We start from the raw sequence: 23,350 nt of genomic DNA, 5'->3' as shown, positions 1-23,350 counted from the left end.
TTAAGCATTGCACACAAAGGAAATGTTCACCCTCAAAAGTGCATTGCAGTGATTTCACTGAATGAAAGTTTTGACCTGAGGTTTATTTATAGTCTTTATTTCACTAAGTATAAATATTTCATATCAATTTGAATACATAATTTAGAAATTCTCCTTAATGATCCATATGAGAAGGAATCAATTATGAACTCGTTTATGACAGAGTACTCCAGATAAAGTAATAAAAATGGAGTTTGTGAGCAGAGGTTGAACTGTTGAAAGCCCATATACAGGTAAACGTTATTGTCTTACGACCTAAAGAAATCCATTTTTTAAACAAAGTTTGAATTACAATGACCGACATGAAAAGTTTGAAGATTGGTTTTATAATTAATTAACTATCCCCATTGACAAAGGGAATCCACTTTTTTCACGTTTATCCTCAGAACATGGATGCCACTTATAAGGCTGACATTAATTGCTCAAGCCTCATTATTACTGAGATCAGTGGTGTGCTCCCTTGTTCTTGAGTTGTTGCAGTCAGAGTGATGAAGGTTGTCCTTTATTCTTTTGGGTTTACAGTTATCGGTTTTTGGCTCAGTGATGGTGAATGAATGACAAATATAAATCCTTGCCAGGAGGATGTGTGATTGAGGTTGAACTTGGAGGTTAATATTGCACTTGCTGCCCTTGCCCTTCAAAGTGTTGGAGGCTATGATAGGCCTTGGCAAGTTGCCACTGTGCATGCCATGTATAATACACACTGCAACCAATGTAAGTATCTGCCCTATGTGAGACATGAGGCAATGTATTCTTCTGATGGAGTAGGCTGTCATGGTGGCTGCTTTCAGCATGTCTTCTAACTTTGTATTACAAGTTAATTTTTATCATTGACAATATTCTACAAACATAACGTTGGTACCTCATTACTCCTTTTACAAAGAAAAGGCCCAGGATATAACTGACCAACTAAGTTAGCTTTGATATTGATTGGACATTTGTTTAGAGTTGCTCCCACTAAATGGTCATAAGTTCAGAAGTCTTGCGACACCAGGCTATATTCCAACAGGTTTATTTAAAGTCACAAGCTTTTGGAGTGTTGCTCTTTTGTCAGGTGAAATGCCTGACCAAGGAGCAGTGCTCCAAAAGCTTGTGATTTCAAATAAACTTGTTGGACTATAACCTGGGGTCGTGTGACTTCTAACTTTATCCACCCCAGTCCAAAACTGGCACCTCCACATGGTGAGTTTAGCAGAAGTACAGTGAAGTTCTCTGAGGACATTCCAGATGATCATTCCTAAAAAATGCAGTTTATATACAGTTTCTGTATTTACTACCCACCCACTTCACATTTATAAAAATAAAGCAGACTTTTCTTTGGATTGTTTTCTTTGCAGCAGTGGAATGTGGAAAGTGCTTTTCCAAGAGAATCTTTGCTGGAACTAGTGGTATTCACAAATTAGATTAATCCAACATGGTCTTTGTAATCAAAAACATAATTTGCAAATTTTTGAGTGACGTCAAGTTGAGGGTAATAGTGAAGGACTGCAACAAAATCACAGGAGGATGTTGTTAACCTTGCAGAGTGGGCAAACAATGATAAATGTAAGGCTGTATATAACAATGAGGTTACATTATTTAGATGGGGTTGAGGACAAAGGGATCTCTGATTACAAATATTCAGTTGCTATATGTTGAGCCATGGGATTTTTAAAAAATGAAACAAACCAAGCATTAAGCTTTATTTTAGTTAAATAGATTCGGAAAGTAGGGAGTTAGGCTAAACCTCTATTGAAAGATGAAGAAACACCGCTCATGGAACTGCATAAGTTCTGGTCAACATATTACAAATGTAGGCAACAGATAGGAAGGAAAGACGATTCACATTCAGATAATACCAGAAATGTGTGGCATTCATACATCAGAGAGTGATAGGCAGGTGGGGTCTCTTTTCTCTTGAGAAAAAAAGACTCAAGTTTGACCTAATAATGATTTTTCACATTATCAATTTGATAGAGTGGATACAGAGAGATTATTTCTTCATGTGGTAAAGAGGGTGACTAAAGGCCATTGATATAGTCACAAGTAAATGAACGAAGGGAATTTAGAAAAAATATTCTCACCCAAAGAGTGGTGAGAATGTGGAACTTGCTACACAAAGAGAGGTTCAAGTTAATAGAGCAAATACATTTAAGTGAAATCGAGGTAAAAATCTGAAGGAGATGGGAAATGATACGTTTAAATGAGAGAAGATGAGAGGAGGCTCGTGGAGCATAAATGCTGCCATGGACTGTTTTGGATGAATAACCTGTTTCTGTTTCTTATTTCCTCTGAAATCCTATGATGCATTCCTGGTTTCTTATATATATATGTCTGAGATTTCACCAGGAAATTGATCAGAATATCCTGGATTAATGCATCTTCTGATCTTAATCTCATTTTGGAAAGTGATCTCCCCAGATGGGACCACAGACATGTAGATCTCACTGTGCAGGGAACTGTATATATAATTTCAGGGTCAATCTAGTATAACGCAACAGCACTGTTTACTTCTTAAATACCAAAGTGGTTGTTTCATGGCAGATACATGTAACTGAACAAGTGTTTTTAAAAATCAGTGAATTTAGTGTTTTTTTTAACTTGAGGGATATTAGAACATGGAATAATTTCACCTTTGACACCCAGCACCTGCATCAAGTTTTCTAATGTTAGGCACATCACAGACACATACAGGATTAATACCCTGAGATAATTTTCATCAGCATAGAAACAAGAAAAGACCAAACACATTATTTGTTTCAGATTTCCAGCGTCCTCCGAATTGTACTTTTATTGAAATAAAGGAAGACCTTGTCAATCCTGATCAATCAATAAATAAAGATAAAGGAGTAAAGGGTAGACTCACATTTCTATAGTGCACCATCAAAAGCCCCAAACTGACATTGTGCTTTATTATCCACATTATCCTCATACGGTCAGAAATATCAATAAACCCCTCTTTAATGTCTCATTATGATGAAACATTGTAAGTTGCCAGTGTTTGTTTTTTATTTGTCACCCTGCAAAGTACTCTAAAGCATCCCATTGTATAGAATGGTGCTGTGGAGATGTCAGTTGTTGTATTCTGTTCTTGGTGGTGTTGGCTGAGGGCAGAATATTCACTAAAACCCTTAAAAAAGTGACTTGTGAGGAACATTATTGGGAATGAAATAAAAGGATCAGTAACAATGTGGATACAAGATTGGCTGAGTAATAAGGAGCAGAGAGTATTGGTATTTCTCAGGACGGGGGAATTGCAAATTTCAATGGAGTTCCATAGAGATTATAATGGAACCCTCATTTTTCCATATGATTATATTATCTTGGTATGCAAGAACCAATTTCAAAGTATGGTGAAGACACAAAATGAGGAAGAATTGTATACTATGAGGATTACAGTATCAACTTCAAAAGCCATTTTCAAATTGGTGGAGAGGGTGGATAGGTGGCAGATGACGCTTAATGTTGAGAACTGTGAAGTCATGCACACTGGTACAAAGAACATGGAAAGACTATAAAATAGAGGGTACTATTCTTAAGGTGGAGTAGAGAGATTCGGGTGTACACGTACATAAGCATTAAAGGTGGCAGGACAGGTAGAAAGTTATTTTACAAAAAAAAAATAGCTATCCAGGCAGCTTTAATAGGAACATAGAATACAAGAGCAGGGGGTTATGCTGATATTATTTAGGATACTGGTTAGACCTTAGCTGGAGTATTATGTACAGTTCTGTGCTCCATGCTATAGGAAAGATGTGAACACATTAAGACAGTGCAGAAGAGGTGTACAAGAATGATTGCAGGGATGAGTAACTTCAATTAAGAGGATGGATTTGAGAATTTGAAATTGTCTTCCTTGGAACAGAGAAAGGCTGAGGGGAGATTTGATGGAGGCTTTCAAAATCATGAGGGCTCCAGATAGAGCAAATAGGGAGAAAAACTTTCTGCTTGTAAAAGAATCAAAAACCATAGGGTCCAAATGTAGAGTGTTTTGCAAAGGAGGAAAATATGAGGTGAGAGATATTTCTTCACACAGCGAGTCATCTTGATTTGAAACGCACAGCCTGGAAGTGTGGTGGAAGCAGGTTCAAGTGAAGCATCCAAGAGGGCATTAGATGATATTTAAGTGAAAATCACAGAGGATTATGAGGATAAATAAGGAATTTGGCACTAAGTCAAAATGCTCAGATTTCCAGTGCAGACTCAATAGGCTGAATGATCTTTTTCTACACTATAGCAATTCTGTGGTTCTGTGAAATAATTCTACTTCTTGGAATGGTTACATGGAATCTTTAACTTTGGAAAAAAAAGTGATAACCTCAGTTCTACATCTCAATCAAGAAACAGCAACTTCAAGAATGCAACACTTACTCAGCACTGGAGTAAGCCTCAGCTGATGTTAATTGGATCCCAAGCTGATGATGTAGTATGAAACTAGATGCGAATCCTTTTCTTGATAGCTAGACGATTTAAAAAGTGCAGCATTACATTTGTCTGTTTCTTACCTATTGACATCCAGGCTTAAGTTTGCTCTCAAGTTGGGAGTGCAGACTCTGGAGAAAATGACCTGGGCAGTCATATTCTTGTTCCGCCAGGGGGTGGGGTCAGTGATAACTGGTGTTGGGTCCCTTGCTGGCCCCTGAGTAAGTGCTCGCAGGCAGTCAAAGGCCAGTCGTATGTGGAGGTTCGCTGCTTTAGAGACCCGGCTCGATTCTATGGGTCTTTGATGCAGCTTTTCAAAAAGAAACAAGAGAAAGGTGCCCTCCAGCTCATGCCCCTCATATCCCTTCATTCCCTCCCTACAGACTTCCCTTTCCAATCCCTGCCACCTCAACTCCCCCTTATGCGCCCTTATACCCACCATGCTAAACTGTGTCCCTTCATTCACTTTAATGCTCCCTCATAGCTCATCTGCAAACTTAGAACTAACCCATGCCAACACATACCTTCAATCCACTCATCATTACAGTTAGAATCTTTGTGCCAATTCAGCTAGGTCCACCGTGGGCAGACCCCAGGCTCTACCCTGAGATAATATTGGCAGAGGTTCTGAGAACACAGCTTTACCCTCACTGGAGGTGGCAAGAAGGGGAAACAATTGGACAAGTTGGCCCTGGAGAGACATTCATCTCCTTATGCCTTTATCCACTGATCTCCATCTCAACAATTAAGTGTCAGACAAGAAGATCCATTTGGGACTTCCTCCATGCACCAGCAACTGAGACCCTATTGTGGTCAAATATTCGTTACTTAAGGTCCTCAATGTACCCCCCCCCCCCCCCCCCCGACACCCCACACCCCACCTCCTCCCCAATGATCTGCCTTGTTAGCAGGTGAGAAAAATTCTTGATTTCCTGACTAGGTCACTGATTAAAGCTGTTTCCCAGTTCGCAGATGCATCCATTTACTTCAATCTGGAACTAATCGCAAACAAGGATGGAGGAAAGGCACATTGCCTCTGAAGGTTACCCCCTGACTCTACCATCCAAGAAAAGATCGAAAACTGCCAGAGTTTTGTCTTAGAGAGTTCGGATACTCTTTTAGAGGGAGAGTGCACCCTTGGACCTCACACCTTTGCAGAAATCCATTGCCTTTAAAGAGAGGCCAAGTACCCTTTGGTATTGGTTAAAGTAGACCGGAATGTGCATTAAAAAGTGGATAAATTGAATGGAAGTGTAATTCAATACATTGTTAAGGACTAAATAGTTGGAGAAAGTTAGATGTAATTAAAGTGTTTTTTTTCTGAATTGGAGTTCTTTCTTCATGCAGTTGAATCCATCAGCTAGACAAAAGAATTTGCTTACATTTTATACTAGCATGAGACCTGAGGTCTGCCAGGCTGGTTTTATAAATAGGACCCATGTTAACATAGGGGCTATAAAAGTCCAAGATGGTGGGTAGATGGACATGGATTGGCATGGAGGGTATGAGCAGCCATTGGGCGTAGTTGGGGGAATGAGGTGGTGTGGTTTGGCAATGAATGTAGAATATGGATGGTTGAAGTAATGAAGACCAGTGGACACAAAGCTGGGGAGAAATGCCAGAGTACCAACACCAGCACTTCAAACCTTTCCCCCACCTCACCCTAGTTCTAAACTTGCAGCTCAGTAACTGTCCCCATAACTTGTCCAGACTTGTCCTACCTGCCTATCTTCTTTTCCACCTATCCACTCCACCCTCTCCTCCTTGACCTATCACCTTCATCCCCTCCCTCACTCACCCATTGTACTCTATGCTACTTTCTCCCCACCCCCACCCTCCTCTAGCTTATCTCTCCACGCTTCAGGCTCACTGCCTTTATTCCTGATGAAGGGCTTTTGCCCGAAACGTCGATTTCGAAGCTACTTGGATGCTGCCTGAACTGCTGTGCTCTTCCAGCACCACTAATCCAGAATCTGGTTTCCAGCATCTACAGTCATTGTTTTTACCTCAGCAATTCATACAGTCTAGCTATGCACACATTAGCACCTGTGTCACGTGATAGGCCTGACTCCACAGTTATTCCCCCACCCCCTTACACCCCACCCACCCCCCGACTCATTCCATCAAAATAAAACCCCACTCTGATGCATGACCTGCCGCACCAAACTTAACCAAGAATAGAGTAAATTGACAGCAAGCAATTCTTTGTATTTCTGTGGGATGCAGTTTTCTTTAATCCCCTGTCTAGCTCAAGACTGCTTTTGAACAATTTCAAGAGATTTTCACCAGAACCCATTGTGCCATTCCACAAAGGATCTAAGCTTTCCCTGCAGCTTTTTTGAATGTCTCAAGTTAAAAGGTTAAATTTCTCTCTGTGGTGACCTATAAGAAATGCTTGTGAGGTTGATTGCATGGAAGATCTTCCATTGTATTGTGAATGACATATAGGTTTTTTTCCAGCCTACCATCTTACAATATAACCTCTCCCAGTATCTGGTGGTTAAATTTATATTTGTTTTTGATGTTTCCCATTCTTCTTTATCAATGTGCATATTTCTATCTTTTTGAACCAAGCAATAAAAAACTCACTGGAATTTTACCAGATGAGGGCTATGTCCTGATATTGAATGAATGAATAATTTATTGTCACAAACATCTTGACGATGTGTGAAAAGTGTTTTGTTGCCACAGTCTGATGCAATTTTGAGTTACAATAAGGATAAAAAGAGATATTTAAATAAGAGTTCATCTTCTATTCAAATTGAGGTCTAAAGAATGGCTTCAGGGTTTCTGTAAGGTCTCTGCAAGGTGTTCTGGATCTCAAGGAGTCCCTGCTACAGAAATAGCATTGATGCAACCGATGCCCCAAATGACTCCAGCTCTGCTGCTGTCGATGCCTTGCTAATACCACCAAGAATCCAAGCTCTGGGCCTACTGCTGCCAAGAGTCCCTGCTCCAGGCACCACCATTGCCAAGTGTCCAGACTTTGAGCCTGCTGTCACCAGGAGTCATTGCTCTGGGCACTATCACTGCCAAGAATCCAGGCATCAGGCCTACTGCCACCAGGAGTCCTTGCTCCGGACATCACCACTGCCTACGAGATCAAACGCTGGACTTGAGCCTGTCTGTACAGACTGTGCACAGTGGCAATCTTCCTAGTGGCGGCCTCTTTGATGGCAGCTGACTAGCTTGCTTTCCATGCTGCAGCCTCAGAAGACTACAGACCACCAGGAGAGATGGCTGCTGCTGAGGCTGTGAGGAGAATGATTGCGGGGCACTTACATTGTGTGGTCTTCTCATTGAGGAAGAGGTTTCACTGCTACAGCGCAATAGGCAGCCAGACCCTGGTGAAGGGTAAGCCTTTCAGGGGTAGTATTCAGGTGGCAGGGACTGCCATTGTCGCCATGGGCTCCGTCTCTGGGCCATAAAGTCTCTGGGTGTGATGGCCCTCCCATTTTTGGGAAGTTGCTGTGGTTGCTGCTGATGACATGCCTCTCGTGGTGCCAGTGGCTGCTCTGTTGCTGTTGCCATTCCCACCAATGGTAAAATGGGCCAGGCAGCAGGATCGCATTGGGTAACTAAGTTTTTCTTTACTGTATTCCCCTCTGGAAAGACATGAATGAATCCCCTGTCTCAGCCAGCCTGATATCTTGGCCACCCAGATAAATCTAGACGATGATGGCAATTGTTAAGTAAGGCGGGGTGGTGAGATTTTATAGATGATTGCTGCTGACCAAGGTTGATCAGAACAGTCTTACGGATCTTTAATCTCAAACTATGTCATTGTACAAGGGTGTAGTGATTTCTCACTCGGTGAAGGATTAGCTCTTAGCTTCACTCTTGCCCAATTGGTTACACTTCCGTGTCTGATTCAGAACGTTGTAGTTCAAATTCCAAACTCCACTCTACAGATGAGTACATAATATAAACTAACATGCTAATGTAAAGCAAAATGAGTTGTTGCCTACTAAATGCGCTATCCTGATATTAAAGCCTGTCTTGAGCTGTACTTTGAGTTCGATTAAAGGTCAGGTACTACCTGAGTAACTGGACTACTTGAGGTATTGACTGTTGAAACTGCATAAAAGCCTTTCTTGTAATTGAAGTGGTCTTTGATTCCTGATCACCAGGTCATGAGATGGACCAGCTACACATTCTGAGCAGGTAGTTAGGACTTGCTGATGTTCTAGCTCCTGCCATCATGACAGTGGAGTGCTGGGTTGCGTTGGGATCCTGAATTGACATCTCTTCCCTGAAATTGCAATTCTTGCTAAGCCATTGGTGATGCCATTGGAATCCAGGGAGTTCTGCCTCAAAGGGCGGGAATCTAAGATTCCTCCAGAACTGGGAACAGAGATAGGCAGGAGCTGAAACAGCCATCCATCCCACTTCTACTTGTGTAGGCTGACATTGGGCAGGAAGTGGGAGGTTAGAGCTGCCCATTTGTATGCAACAGGTAGCCAATGATGCTCATTAAAGACCAATTAAAGGATGCTGACTGGGATGTTTAGTCAGTCTCCAAGTTCCTGCAGATGGCAGGGCCAGTTTTGGTGCCTGGAGGTGACCATCTGATGGAGGACCAGATGCCCACTGCTCCAGAAGACCCAGAAGCTTGGCCTGCTGTGTGGGTGTTGCAGAAATCACAGGTTGACCTGCAGAGGGACTTTGCACCCACTGACCAATGCCCTCACACCTCCCAGTGGTGCTAGGCCAGAAAAATCATTTTTGCATTCGCATTTTTAAAAGTTGAAGAAAGGGCTGCTCTATTCTATCATGCTTTATCCAGGACAGAAATTGATGCAATCTGGAATGTAAAGCTAATGGTCAGAAATGGTGACCATAATAACGATCACTGTATTGTTGTTAAAACCCACCTGGCTCTATAATTCTCTTTCAGGAAGAAAATCTACCATTCTTCTTGCGTCTGATTTACATGTGGTTCCAATGTGGTTGGTTCTTAACTGTCCTCTGAAGTAGCCACACAAGCCATTCAGTTCTAGGGCATTTAGGGATGGACAACAAGTGCGGGCCTCAAGAATAAAGAAAAACTGATCTTCTATGCAATTACTGCTCCTGTCAAACTGGAAGACCTCAAATTTACTCTCCTGTTTTGACAGCAACCCCCCCCCCTCTGGCCATTTACTGTTTTTCCTGAGGAAAATCATAAAATCAGCACAGGCTTCTGACCCATATTTCAACCTGACTCCCCAGGAACATCCTGCCTGCAGAGTGAGACATCACCGTGAATGGCACCAATGCAATCCTCCTGCACCTTTCTTTCAAGCCATCACCAGGAAACTGGTTTGCCTTTGGAGTCTAAAACCTTTGTGGCAGCAGTCTGTGTATTCATAGGATAATGCTTGAATAATGTTCGCGTTTGTCGTACAGCAAGATTTGATGTGAAGGGCAGGGATATTACTTGAGCTATTTTTATCATTGAAACTCCTGATTGGAGACTCTAAGCTTTGGAGACCTGTTGTACATTAACTTTTTAACTTTGCTAAACTTTACTTAATTACTGCACCGATGAAGTTTATATAGGACCAATTATATGGATGAAAGTTCGTGTGAACTCTAATAAATTCAACAGCATTTTGTTGAAATTAGTCTAGTCTAGTTCTGGGCTGAAAGTGACAATACCTAATTATTTGGTGTGTTCTTTTGAAGAAAATATCAACAATACACCCCTTTTACATTTCTCTGTGTCAAGGAACATTGAAAACTACAGAGACTAGTCACCATGTAATATGTTAAAAGTCATTCTACTTTGTCAGAAGTTACAGGTATGGTAATATCCATTAATCAACCTGGATAATCACTTTTATTAAATGCAAATTACAAAAATTAGGAGAAAAATGCTGAGCATTGATGTTACATAAATATTTAGGTGGGTTTATGCAAAAGGACTCTTATATAAGTTTGCCACTAATACTGGATAATGAGGCAGTGGCAGTGATTATGGTTTTGCTATCGATGTAAATCTTTAAAATTTCTGGGGATCTAATTCTGATACTTGCAGAGAACCAAACACACTGTATTCCACTCATAAAATAAATTCTTAATCATTTGGTTCCTACCTTGACATTTGCTCAATTTTAGCAAGAAAAATGACAGATGCTACAGTTATTATCAATATCACACTTCAGTCCTCGGGGAAGAGAAGTCTCTGATTTAGACAAATAATATTTTGCTCTCTCGGTTTCCCCTCTTCCTTGTAAGACAGATTGTTTTGAAAATCTCTCTGATTAAAGGAAGGACTGTGTGGCTGACTTTCACAATGAGTGCATGTCTTTTGACAAGCAATAGGCTCCCACATTGGGATCTAAAGATATTATGTAATACTGTTGTGGAAAATATTCAAAAATTGAGGGAGAGGTTTTCAAAAGCATCAAACAACCATAATAACTGCTCAGTCAATGATCTAATTCCCTGTCCCGAAACTGCTCTCCCCTTCCATTTTAGATTTGATGAGATTGAGGAGTTAATCTATTGCATTCTTTATAAATAATCTGGCTGTAAGACAAAGTAAATATTTGTGAAACATAGTGAGTACAGATAGCTAAGTTCAACGCATTTCACAGTCTGCCAGTGTTTAACTGATAGGGGTTGTTACATCTGCCCTTTATGAAAGGATGTTCCACCTCTGAGACTGTTTAGTGATGTCATTGGACACAGTCCCCATCAAGGAACAGCAATGAAGACTGGACAAGCACATGAGTGGACAGCTTCACCTAAACCAGTCAAACAGGCCCCAGTTAGGGGATCAAGAAGTCAGGTTCAGGGAAGGGAGAGCAAACAGTGTCTGGGCTGGTTCTACATTGGGTGTAGGGTGCCAGAAGGGGAGGGCCACCTTGAAGCCAATCCTGGCTCCTCTGAGGTAAAACCTCAGTGGAGGCAATTAGGCAACAGTCCATTATTCCTCATGCAACCTGATTTTACATCCCATTCCCAAAAGCCAGACTACTCTGTATTAGGGGGAAGGTTGGTATAACATCTGTTGTTATGACTGACATCAATGTCTATTGAAAACATGCACATCAATTAGATAGTAACCAGCTGCAAGCCTCTTAGCAAATCCTCAGATTAACAGCAGAAGTGTATTTTTCTGATACTGTACACGGAATATACGACTCTTGCACAATGTCTCATGACTGGAAGTGAGAGTTCCACTTTGTTTTTTAAATGAACATTGGAAGGCTCAAACCTGTTGTGGTTCTGTTTGCCGAGCTGGGAATTTATGTTGCAAACGTTTCGTCCCCTGTCTAGGTGACATCCTCAGTGCTTGGGAGCCTCCTGTGAAGCGCTTCTGTGATGTTTCCTCCGGCATTTATAGTGATTTGTATCTGCCGCTTCCGGTTGTCAGTTCCAGATGTCCGCTGCAGTGGTCGGTATATTGGGTCCAGGTCGATGTGTTTGTTGATAGAATCTGTGGATGAGTTCCATGCCTCTAGGAATTCCCTGGCTGTTCTCTGTTTGGCTTGCCCTATAATAGTAGTGTTGTCCCAGTCGAATTCATGTTGCTTGTCATCCGCGTGTGTGGCTACTAAGGATAGCTGGTCGTGTCGTTTCGTGGCTAGTTGGTGTTCATGGATGCGGATCGTTAGCTGTCTTCCTGTTTGTCCTATGTAGTGCAACACAAATTCCCAGCTCAGCGAACAGAACCACAACAACGAGCACCCGAGCTACAAATCTTCTCCCAAACTTTGAAGGCTCAAAACTCAAAGCGGGTGATTTTTAATACTATCACCTTTGGTGAGTTTAGTTGTGGGATGATGTTTACTTGAGCAGCTGGAGGTGAGTGGGGATCCTGTAACTTTCCCACTTCAACCCCAATTAAGTCCATGGCAAGAAGGCCTGTAGACAGACTCCCTCTGCTGACAATTGTCATCCTACAGTGACCAGTTACAGTCCCATTAAGGGCCTCATTCCTGGTATTAGCCAAGTAGGTAGGTGTGTTGCCTTTTGAGCGGCATTACGAGTAAACCCTTGGTAGATGCTTGTGGGCTCCCAGTGGAATGGGTCCCTTCTTTAATGATACTCAATAGCTTTTCCCTACCATTAGCTATGGAGTGCCTGCTGAAAGCCATCCCTGCCCTTGCACTCCGAGCCCAAAGACCTCTCCTGCCATCACTCAGCTGGGATCCACTTGGTCTTGTATGGTTATTGTATTGTCAGCAGGTACTGCCTCTTTAGTGGTGCTGGTGATCAGTAAAACTGGCAGCAGCGCTTGATAGGCAAGACCATGTGGTCATTGATCCTAAGGTCAGCCAGCCACTGCCTAGTTCAATGGCTGAGTGGCATTTAATTTAGCAGCCTTTCCCTGACAGAGGTGAAAAGTAGCTGTCTATGGTTCCCCAGCTGCCGAACAAGACCCCTGCCAACTCCATTAAATACATTTTTGATTCTTCATGAACACAACTTTGAGCAAGATATTTAAAATGATGAAAGAATTTGATTGTGATGCATTTCCACTTGTGGGAGAATCCAGACAAAAGGCATTGGTCTTAAACTTGGAGGTAGCCTATTTAAAGTGAAGTCAAGAAATACTGTTTCACACACAAAGAGTGGTGGAATTCTGAACTCATGCTTCCAAAAGAATCTGGATGTTGAGCAAATGAAAATGTTCATAAAGAGGTATATAAGTTTGTTTCAAGTCAGGTTTTCAAGGGATATTGAACAGAGTTGGGTTAATGTTAGCTGAGGCATCAATGAGCTATGCTGTAATTTAGTGGCCTATACCTGTTCTTACATTCTTAATAAGACATTGCTTCCAAACTTGTGACAGGGTTAAATTGTTCTCTTGAGACTGTAGAAGCCTGCTTTTTTTTTTAAACCAAATCACCGCAAAACAAATATGTGTTCTGAATTGCTCCTGGTGGCATAAAGCTCCAAAAACTATATCTGAAAAATTAATAAAAAGCTTTAAAGCACATCTCTACTTCTCACTATTGCTGTTTCCTCCACTAGTCAGTGCTAGTAACAGTTGTGAAGTCCAGTGCTTGTGTTTCAACAGTCTAGTCAATAGAGAAACAAATCATAGATTTAAATTGTCTTTTCATATCCTTACATTTGAATCCGAGAGGCTGACAATATGGATGGAGGCCACTAGATTCTTTAGAAACATAAATATTTGTTGAATAACTTGGTCATCCCTTTGTTGTTCACTAGAAGAGTGTTCTCTGCACCCACCATCCTCTTAGGTCCTGACTACTTTATCCTGGCTACAGTTATTGCTTTACTTTAATATAAAAGCCGTTAGTTTTATCATTTCTATTATTGGTCAAAACTTCTATATTTCCTTTGGGCCTTCCCAGTTTCTTTTTCTCCTACCCACGCAATTCCTATCTTCTTGCGTTCTTTTTAAAATGTGCGACTTCATATTTGTAAATCTGAATCTAATTAATAGTCCAATGCTTTACAATAATTTGTCAACCAAGAAGATAGATGAAGGCAGAGTAGTCGATGTTGGTACATCGACTTCAGCAAGACCTTCAACAAGGTTCCACGTGATAGACTGGTTAATAAGGTTAAATTACATGGAATCCAGGGAGAGCTAGCCAATTGGATACAAAATTAGCTTGATGCTAGGAGACAGAGGGTGGTGGTAAAGGGTTGTTGTTCAGACTGGAGGCCTGTGACCAGCAGTGTGCTGCAAGGATCAGTGCTAGGTTCACTATTGCTATTTGTTTATTTAACAGTTTGGATGAGGACGTAGGAGGCATGGTTAGTAAGTTTGCAGATGACACCAAAATTGGTGGTACAATGGATAGTGAAGAAAATTATCTAAGTGCACAACTGGATCTTGGTCAACTGGGCTAGCGTACCGAAGGATGGCAGTTGGAATTTAATTCATATAAATGCGCAATTTGCATTTTGGTAAGATAAACCAGGGCAGGACTTATACGGTTAATGAGGAGGACTTATAGGGCCTTGAGGAGTGTTGTCAAACATGGAGATCTAGTGGCTGCAGGTACTTGGTTCCTTGGAAGTGGTGTCTCAGATAGACAGGGTGGTGAAGAAGACATTTTGCATGCATGCCAACATTGGTCAAACCTTTGAGCATGGGAGTTGGGACATTATGTTATGGCTGTACAAAACATTGGTAGACAAGCAGGAGGCTGAAGGAACACAGCAAGCCAGGCAGCATTAGGAGGTGGAGAAATCAACATTAGGGTGTAGAAGAAGGGTTACACCCTAAACATTGATTTCTCCACCTCCTGATGCTGCCTGGCTTGCTGTGTTCCTCCAGCCTCCTGTTTGTCTACTTTGGATTCCAGCATCTGCAGTCTTGTTGTCTGTTACCAAGACATGGTAAGGCTAAATTTGGAGTACTGCACACAATTCTGGTCGCCCTATTATAGAAAGGGTGAAAAAAAGATTTACCAGGATGTTACTGAGACTGGAGGATTTGAGTTATAGGGAGAAACTGAAAAAGGCTGAGGCTTTTTTTTCTTGGAACCTCGGAGGCTGAAAGGTGACCTTATAAGGGTTGATAAAATCATAAGGTGAATAGCCAAAGTCATTTCTGCAGGGTAGGGGAATCCAGAACTAGAGGGCTTAGGTTTAAGGTGAGAAAGGGAGGATTTAGAAAGGATCTGTAAGGCATTTTTTTCACACAGAGAATGATGCATATGTGGAATGAGCTGCCAGAGGAAGTGGTAGAGGCGAGTATAATTGCAACACATTTGTACAGGTACATGGATAGGAAAGGTCTAGAGGGATATGGGCCAAATGCAGACATTTGAGATTAGTTCAGTTTAGGAAACCTCGTCAGCATGGACAACTTGGGCTGAAGGGTTTGTTGCTGTGCTGTATGATTCTATAACTTCATTAGCATCAGTTGTTAAAACACAGTGCTGGCGTTTGTACAGTATCTTAAGATCTTTAGGGGACATTTGCTTCATTTTATTTTCATCGTATTTGAAGTGAGTACAACCTCCTTACAATGTGAATTACATACACACAACACTAAATCAGTCGAACAAAAATGATTTTCTAACAAAAATCTTTCTGAATTTTTTCTTAAATTTCTTTCAGATGGTTTAAAAGCTGCTGTGTTTTGATGTAGGAGTCTTATGGTGGAAAATTAAATAGTAGTCATAAACAAGAAATAATTTGAGATGATATCTAGTCAAAGATTGCCAGAGATTATTCCTACCCAAAAATATAAACCATCCTTGGAGATCAAAGCACATTTGTTAATACTATATGTAGCCCTCCCAGTACCGATGCTAATGAACAGCCTGTTTGAAATTAATTAATTATTTGACATAACAAAGGATTATTCTTCTTTCTTCTTTCCACTTTACAAAGCAGAATTTATCTGAAAAGATTTTATACATCAAAGCTAGCTGTGTTTGAATTGATTACAAAGGAGCCTGTAGTTTACCTGTTTGTCACTCATTGTATAGACGAGCAGCCGCTTGATGGTTTGCTGAGGATAGAGAGGAGAAAGCGAGAGGGACAGAGAGTGGTTGCTTATACAGGAGTGTGGAATCGCTGCCGAAGGTGTGGTTTAATGAATCTTGCTCGTTTTTTTTTTGCCTGTCTCTCAGTACCTGGGGTTAGCTAGTAACTTGAAGATTTTGGGTCCTGCTGGATAATGCTTGGATTGTGGCAGATGTCCTTCAGGAGTCTGATCTCGGGATCACTCTTTCATGCTACAGGCCTTTGTGCTGAAAATCACACAGTTGATGTATAACATGAGTTCTAAGCATCTCTCTGACTGGATCCCTTACAGGTACTTCTCATTCATCTTGTATTACAGAATGTTGTTTTAGAAAAGAACAGATGTGTCTGTTAATATTTTACAATGATATTTAAGAAACTACTTTTGCATTTAAAGTGCCTCGTGCTGTGCATAATGAGTAGCACAGTAAACAGCTCGTGCTTGGTGCTGCTTTGTACTCTGGCTGGCAGTGACACTACCTGTGCTATTTCAGCTTACACTGTGTCAGCAAAATTAGTGAAAAATGCTTTTTTGTGGGTTTAACCTGGCTTCTCTCTCCAGCAGTAGTCTCTTCAGGAGTGCTTCTTATTTTAAAGGTGCCCTTGTTATTAAAAACCAAAAGAAAAATTATTCTGTTTGAAGGGAAACAGGAAAAACCTGTGCAATTCTGAGCCATTGCCACACAGTGATGTCATGAACAAGCGACATTACAACAAATTTAGGTATTTTGGTCAAGAGTTTTACCAAATGTTTTGTGAGGTTACATTGTGTGTTCATTAGTTTGAAACATCAGGAGATACCTTTGTGCAGTCTTTCTTGTTCATATAGTTCAGTGAAAGCTAGGTTTTATTTTGTTCAGTCTCAGCATGTTCTAATTAAGACTATAGCTCATCAGAGACTCCACTTCAAAAAAGTTCTGTATTTTTAGTTCATATTCATGTAATTGTACTATATATATTTGATCAATACGAATAAGGTCTTTGCAAATTCTATACTTAAAAATATAACTTGCGCTTCTGTAAATACTAATGATTCCAATTTTTATGTTCTTCGGGTAAGCAAGGGCATAAGTAATTTGCATTGTTCTATTATTGTGTTATAATTTTCTAAGAGTGGGAAACAATTGTAGCTGATTGAATGTGTTGGGTGTGCAATCCTTGCTGTGCACTGTTGTTGAAAGAGATCTATTTCTGTACTCGGTTTTATCAAGCAAAGTCCAGAAGGAGGTATTTAATTTCTTCTCTTCCTCCTCCACTACACATCGTACAACAAATCATGTTGTATGACTGTGTAAGTTAACATTGCAGCTGAACTGCTGCCATGGAGAAAAGCTAATTGCCATGGCAGCACTGCTGCTGCTGTCATTGGTGCTTGGTTGCCATAAGCTGCCTTGTCTCTATGCTTATTCTTAATGCATATACATCACATGTACGGAGATCCTAACATTTCAATTTTGTTCTAGCTGATGTTTCTGTTGTAAATCCTATGTAATCCTACATATGTGTTTATGATTGTTGATCTCATTGGTTTATAATGATTTATGAAATCAGAGCCTAGAACATTATTGTCTTCTGGGCAAACATAACTGCTTTTCAAAAGACTTTGAATACCATGAAATATTTAGGTCTATTTATGGTTAACCTATTATTTAGGCTTTGGTCTGTGGTTTATGAAGATTTTGGCCATTTGTAATGAAGTACCTATATTGGTTATCCCTGCCTTATACTTCAACACTCCTCCCTACACTGCCAGAATCTCTTTAACTTGATTTAGACTGTTTCCTTTTATAGTGTATGCCTCATTGGTAAAACTTTGGTGTGGGGGCTCCATTCATTGCAACAAAAATAGACTGTGAAACAATGTTATTTAGCAAACTACTCACAAAAATCATGTTGTTTAGTTGCAAGTTCAGGATATTGTGTCAGTGTACACCCCGCATCCTGTAATTTGGCCAACTAAATCTGCTCAGCTTTTACAGTTCTGAATTTCTCTTGAATTGAGAATAACTGTGATTTTTTTAAAAATCTCAATTTCAGTCACTAAATTCAATGCTGAATGTCATAGTTTAAAGACAGGTAAAGGTACAGCTTAATTTTCGTTTGTAATACAAACGAAGTTGATGTCTATTGGTCTAGCTAATGTGACATGAGAAGGAGATGTCTTTTCTCTATCGTAGGGCACATTTTACAGGTTATTATTTTTGGCATAGATGACTGTGCAATGAATCGTTGTTTAAGTCAGGCATTTGAGGACAGCAAACAGTGAGCCCCACTTCACTCTCTTTCATCCATTGAAGGTCCCTTAACACATATCCAACTTCTGAAGTTTTGCCAGATGCCATTTTATATTATACATCCGTATGCAACATAATTGTAACCATGTTCCTTTTAAATGAATTTGCAAGCTGTTACATTTCTGAAAGAGGAAATCATTCCCCATTTCCATTAACTTGATAAACATAATGAGATAGAGTTTTCACACAATCGGAAATCTGGGTAATAAGCTGCTCAAAACGGCACTGGTTTTCAGAATAGATTTCTTTTTTGCTCACATTCCATTCAAGCATATTTTGTATGGAAAACAATTCCTGTATATACACTTTAAAAAAGTAAGTCAGGATTGTTAAGTCAAAATGGATCTGTCAGGAGAAATAAGCATTTTATTCAGCGTAACTCGGTATTTTGATTTTAACTAACTGGAAAAGAACCTTTCAAAATAACTAAACATGATGTTTGAATTTTATTCAAGAGATTTGGGCTTTGCTGGCAGGGCCACCATTTGTTATCAGCCCCTGACTGCCTTTCAGAAAGTGATGGTGAGCTGCCTTCTTGAATTGCTACAATCTGGTTGGCCTAAATAGCTGGGTGTTCCACTATTTGGATCCAGCAACAGTGAAGGAACAGTGATATATTTCCAAATCAAAATGGTGTGGACTTGAAGAGGAACTTGCTGGTTGTGGTGCTATGTATGTGCTGCCAGAGTCCTTCTAGACGGTAGTAGATTTGGAAGGCGCTGCTTAGGAGCCTTGGTGATTTTCTGCAATACATCTTACAGATGGTGCACACTGCTGTTACTGAATGCCATTGTTGGCACAAGTATGCATTGGTGGAAATGGTGTCAATCAAGTGGACTGCTTTGTCCTGAATGGTGCCAAGTTTCTGGAGTAGTTGTTGAAGCTGTACCAATCCAGGCAAGTGGGGAGTATTCCATCACACTTCTGACTTCTGCCTTGTAAACAGTTTTGGGGAATCAATAGATGAATCATTTGCTACCGGATTCCTAGCCTTTGATCTGTTCTTGTATCCACTGTATTTATATGACTAGGCCATATCCATTCATGTCAATGGTAACCTCCAGGATGAACGCTTCAGAACCCCCCCAATCTTTTCCAGAACAATTGAATGTTTCTTCATTCTGTGTCACTGATCATCTGTCAGGCTTTGTCCTTGCTGGTGAATGTAAATTGGGATTCTGAGCTGGGCTCTGGCCCTCTCTCCATGTCTGCCATTATCCCTAGTGATTCCGTGATGGTAAAGCCATTGAATGTCAAGGAGAAATAGTAAGATTTTCTCTTGTTGAAAATTGTCATTAGCTTGGCACTTTTGTGGTGGAAATGATGCTTGCCACTTGTCAGCCCAACCAGACATTGCTCCACTTGGACACGGACTGCTTCAGTATCTGAAGGGTTGAGAATGGTTCTGAATCTAAATTAATCATCAGTGAACATCCCCCCTTCTGAACTTATGATGGAGGGAAAGTCATTGATAAAGCAGCTGACTGTGGTTGGGCCTACAATACTACATTTCAGCAATGTCAATGTGAGTACAGGACTTTGTCTCCATAAGAATTGTGTGGTCGTCAATGTTATGACACTATGATGGACAGATGCATCGAGGCAAGCAGATTGGTGACAGTGAGGTCAAGTATGCTTTTCACTCTTGTTGGCTCCCTCACTATCTGTTGCAGACCTAATCTAGCAGCAATGTCCTCAGGACTCAACTAGCTCAGTCTGAAATGGTATACTGAGCCACTCTCAGTGATCCAAGTCCCTCACCTAGAGTACAAAATGCTGTAAGTTGCAGAGGAGTAATGATGGTGAATGCTAACCATTTTATGTTATTGCTACCAGTATATCCAGGTCAGTGTCTTTTTACATTAATGTGAAACTCAGTTTGCACTGTTGTGAAAAATAAATCTTTTGCACTAATTTGGCCAGTTTTAAGCAAATTGCACTGTACGAACCTCACGAATGCAACCAAACAAAAGTCCAGTTGTTCAATCCTCAGTTATGTGCCGAACTTAAATGGAGAATGAAACCACATTATATTGGCAGCATTCAAAATCTTGACGAACACCAATTGCTCTGGGAATGGAAATTCAAAATGAATAGCCAAAACCCATGACTGGTGACCAACAGGAGAAAGCAAGAAATGTCATTTCCTGTTTCTTTCTAAAGATTGATGTTGATAGAGAGCAGCAATTTTAATTTTATATTCAGATGGTCAAGTCCAGCTACTGTGACAGGAGTTAGGAGAATATATTGTTCTATGTTTGTTCCTTTTCAGTGGCTACTGGGATCTCAAGGTCAGGTCCTGAGTCAGCACTTTACGACCGGTGCCACATTTTACACTGGCACTTCCTCAATATAGTCTGGAAGCTCCAAAGCTGTAACAAAAACAGAAGGAGAGAGGGTTACTGATGATGTATGCATGAAATCCTGGGTGCTGGGCTTAGTAGGTGAAGAGATACAGGAGCCTGAGAGTAGGGAAAGCCTTTGGAGTGATATGTGAGCCCAAGGAGGCTGCTTTCTCCACACTGAGTTGGCATCTGTGGGGCTGAGCAATGATAAAACACTCCAGCAATGGGACTGTACTGACAGCCTAACCTGATTTGGCTCCCTGTGATTACAGAGGTGCGTACCTCCAGCTTTCCTGTCTGTCTCCTTGCTCCATGTATCATGGTCTCTTATGGGCACCCACAGTGATTTTTTATTTTCCATTCATGTCACTAATATCGCTTAATGAACCAAACAGTTGTTTAAGTCAGTTAGCCTTTAATATTCTGTCTTCCTCACACAATGTAGATTTATGAAGTATAAGATTAAAAATGTTCTCTACTTTATGGAATTGAGATGTCAGGTGACTTCTTTCCTGCTATTACACACAATACTTGAATTAATCTTCATGTCTTGACAAGCCATAATGCAATGTTAATAGCTGCCCTTCTGTAACTAATTAAAACAAATCATTTTGCCATTACTATTTGCAGATTTTTCAACATTGGTGTTCAAATTTAGAAAACATTTGTGAGGAAGCTCTATTTGGTCTGATAGTAGTGAAGCCCAAAGACTTTCCCTTCCCTCAGGATCCTGCATTTCTTTACTCACAAAATCCAGCACCCAGGATTTCATGCAAGGAGAGGAACCTCCTCTCCTGTGGCATTGTTAAACCTTCAGAGCTGCCAACCGCAGTTCAGGAGGTGCCTGTGTTAAAAGAGTCAAAATAATCAGCTGCTGTCAAGGTTGGACTCTGGAAATGATATTTAGATCTCAATACCTGCTGTAAAATTTTGATACCCGCAAATCCCAATGACAATGGTCAGACCACCAAAATGTAATGGTGAGGAAAATGGATACAAAAATTACTCTGGTCACATGACAGAAACTAGGGCTGGATTTATGTTTTTTTTATGGGGACCATGTAAAATAGGTAAGCTTAATAGCCCACTACCTTCTCTCCCATGCCTGAGCCCAATCCCAGAGTCAAGCTGGGTCAGTGCTAAAATCAAAAGCTGTATTTAAATGGATAAATGTCAAATAAACTTGTCAGCATAGAAGTTATATATACTGTTGATTGTATTATCTTTCTAGCTTTGTGGAGTAGAGTTTATTTTTCATTGTTTGAACTGTAGAACCTGAGAGCTCACAATTTGTCCAACTAAATCCAGAACATAAGATTAATTTGGTGGTCAGCTCTGGCATCACAACACTTTTAAAACTTAACAGAAAACTCTGTCATATAAAAACGAAAAAGAAGAGCCATTCCTAATATCTGTCACTTGACCAGACCAATTTTATATAAAAACGGTGGCAGCAAAGTACTCCTACTGTAATGGGAATTCCATATCCTTGCTAAACATTATTGGGTAGGATATGTCTAAACAAATTTAATTAAAAAAAGAAAAAAAGGCATCAGAAATATGACAAAAAGCAGAAAGTGCTGGAAATGTATAAGATGTGTCAAACAAATGATGCTGTATTGCTTACAGCTTATATCAAAACCAGTGAAAGGTATGTTAAATTCTGAGTAAATGTCTAGCTGACATGTTTTCCTACTGACTAAGAGGTCCAAAGTCCAGTGTCATCAAATCTAGTCTTCAATCTTATAAGATAAGTAAACAAACTGCTGTAACTTTAGCCTGACCAGTTTAAAGTACATACAAAAACGACAGAGAGTAATAGTCGAGCAGGTCTATCACACTTGACCCACGCATCATAATGGCTGGATATAATGATGTGATCCTTCCAACAACACTGTAAAATCTCCACCCAACCTTCACAGTCGTGTAATCTTTAAAATAGGAATCATACCTGTAGCTGTCATCTGAATCTTTCAAAGGTTACATTATCCACCATGAAGAGGATCTAAATGGTACAGTACTTCAGATGTATTTAGGTGACTTGCAAGATAACAGAATGGTGCCTTTTGATTTGTGCTGAATGATTTTATTGTGATAACCCAACACTGTTTTTGCTATGATTTATTTTTGTAATTTGGCCACAAACTGTACACAATAACACCCTTTCCTCTCAGCACCTTTTGGTATTACTCCCTACAAACGATAGGTGTATACTGAATTTGCTCTAAGAGCAAACATGACATGTCTCTAAATTCCAGTGCTGTTGTGTGACTCTCTCTCATTCAGCATCTAAATTTCCTTGCATTTCATGATTGTCTTCTGTCTTCACTGGATTAAAAACTCATATGCAGGAGTTTCAACTCAAGTCTCTTAAATCAATGCATTTTTGTTTCATGCTTAGGATGTGGGATTTAACTGGGTCAGGATTTTTTTTGTCCATCCATGATTGCTCTAAAAAATTGGCGATACAATTGACTGATTCTCTAGGTCACTTAGGTGGACAGTAGAAGTGATGATAATGTGTTAATATCGCTGATTACTTGTAACTAAGCTTCAAGCTCCTATTCTGGGACACAGGTTCGAATCCCACTATGTGTGATGGAGAAATTCAAAACTGTTTTTCAAATTAGATACTTGCTCAATGGCAACCATGTAACCACAGTTGTAAAAGCCTATATGGTTCATTAGTGTCCTTTAGTGAAAGGAGTCTGCTGTCCTTGTCTGGTCTACTTATGATTCAGACATAGTAGTCTTAGCTAGTCTAGCAAGCCAATCAATTAGAGATGTGCAACACGGAATGGTGATGCATACATCTCCTAAAAG

General features: G+C 40.3%; 1 protein-coding gene across 7 annotated transcripts in view; it reads left to right on the top strand.

The window, feature by feature from the left end:
• tub (TUB bipartite transcription factor) overlaps positions 1–23,350 on the top strand; it is a 413,149-nt gene that overhangs the window by 276,705 nt on the left and 113,094 nt on the right. For 2 of the 7 annotated variants that reach the window (XM_072592349.1, XM_072592344.1), the window contains exon 1: positions 15,866–16,180. The exons of 3 other annotated variants lie outside the window; for them this stretch is intronic. In XM_072592349.1, coding sequence (XP_072448450.1) covers positions 16,098–16,180 — 83 coding nt within the window. In that variant the 5' untranslated portion in view covers positions 15,866–16,097. Of the gene's footprint in view, positions 1–15,865; positions 16,181–16,544; positions 16,612–23,350 lie in introns of those variants that run through there. 2 more of the 7 variants (XM_072592343.1, XM_072592347.1) reach the window with 2 other exon arrangements.

The sequence above is a fragment of the Chiloscyllium punctatum genome, chromosome 22 (assembly GCF_047496795.1).
Source record: "Chiloscyllium punctatum isolate Juve2018m chromosome 22, sChiPun1.3, whole genome shotgun sequence".
In the NCBI taxonomy this organism is placed as follows: Eukaryota; Metazoa; Chordata; class Chondrichthyes; order Orectolobiformes; family Hemiscylliidae; genus Chiloscyllium; species Chiloscyllium punctatum.
Note: the sequence above shows the minus strand (reverse complement) of the source record. Positions and strands in the feature narration are given on the sequence as shown.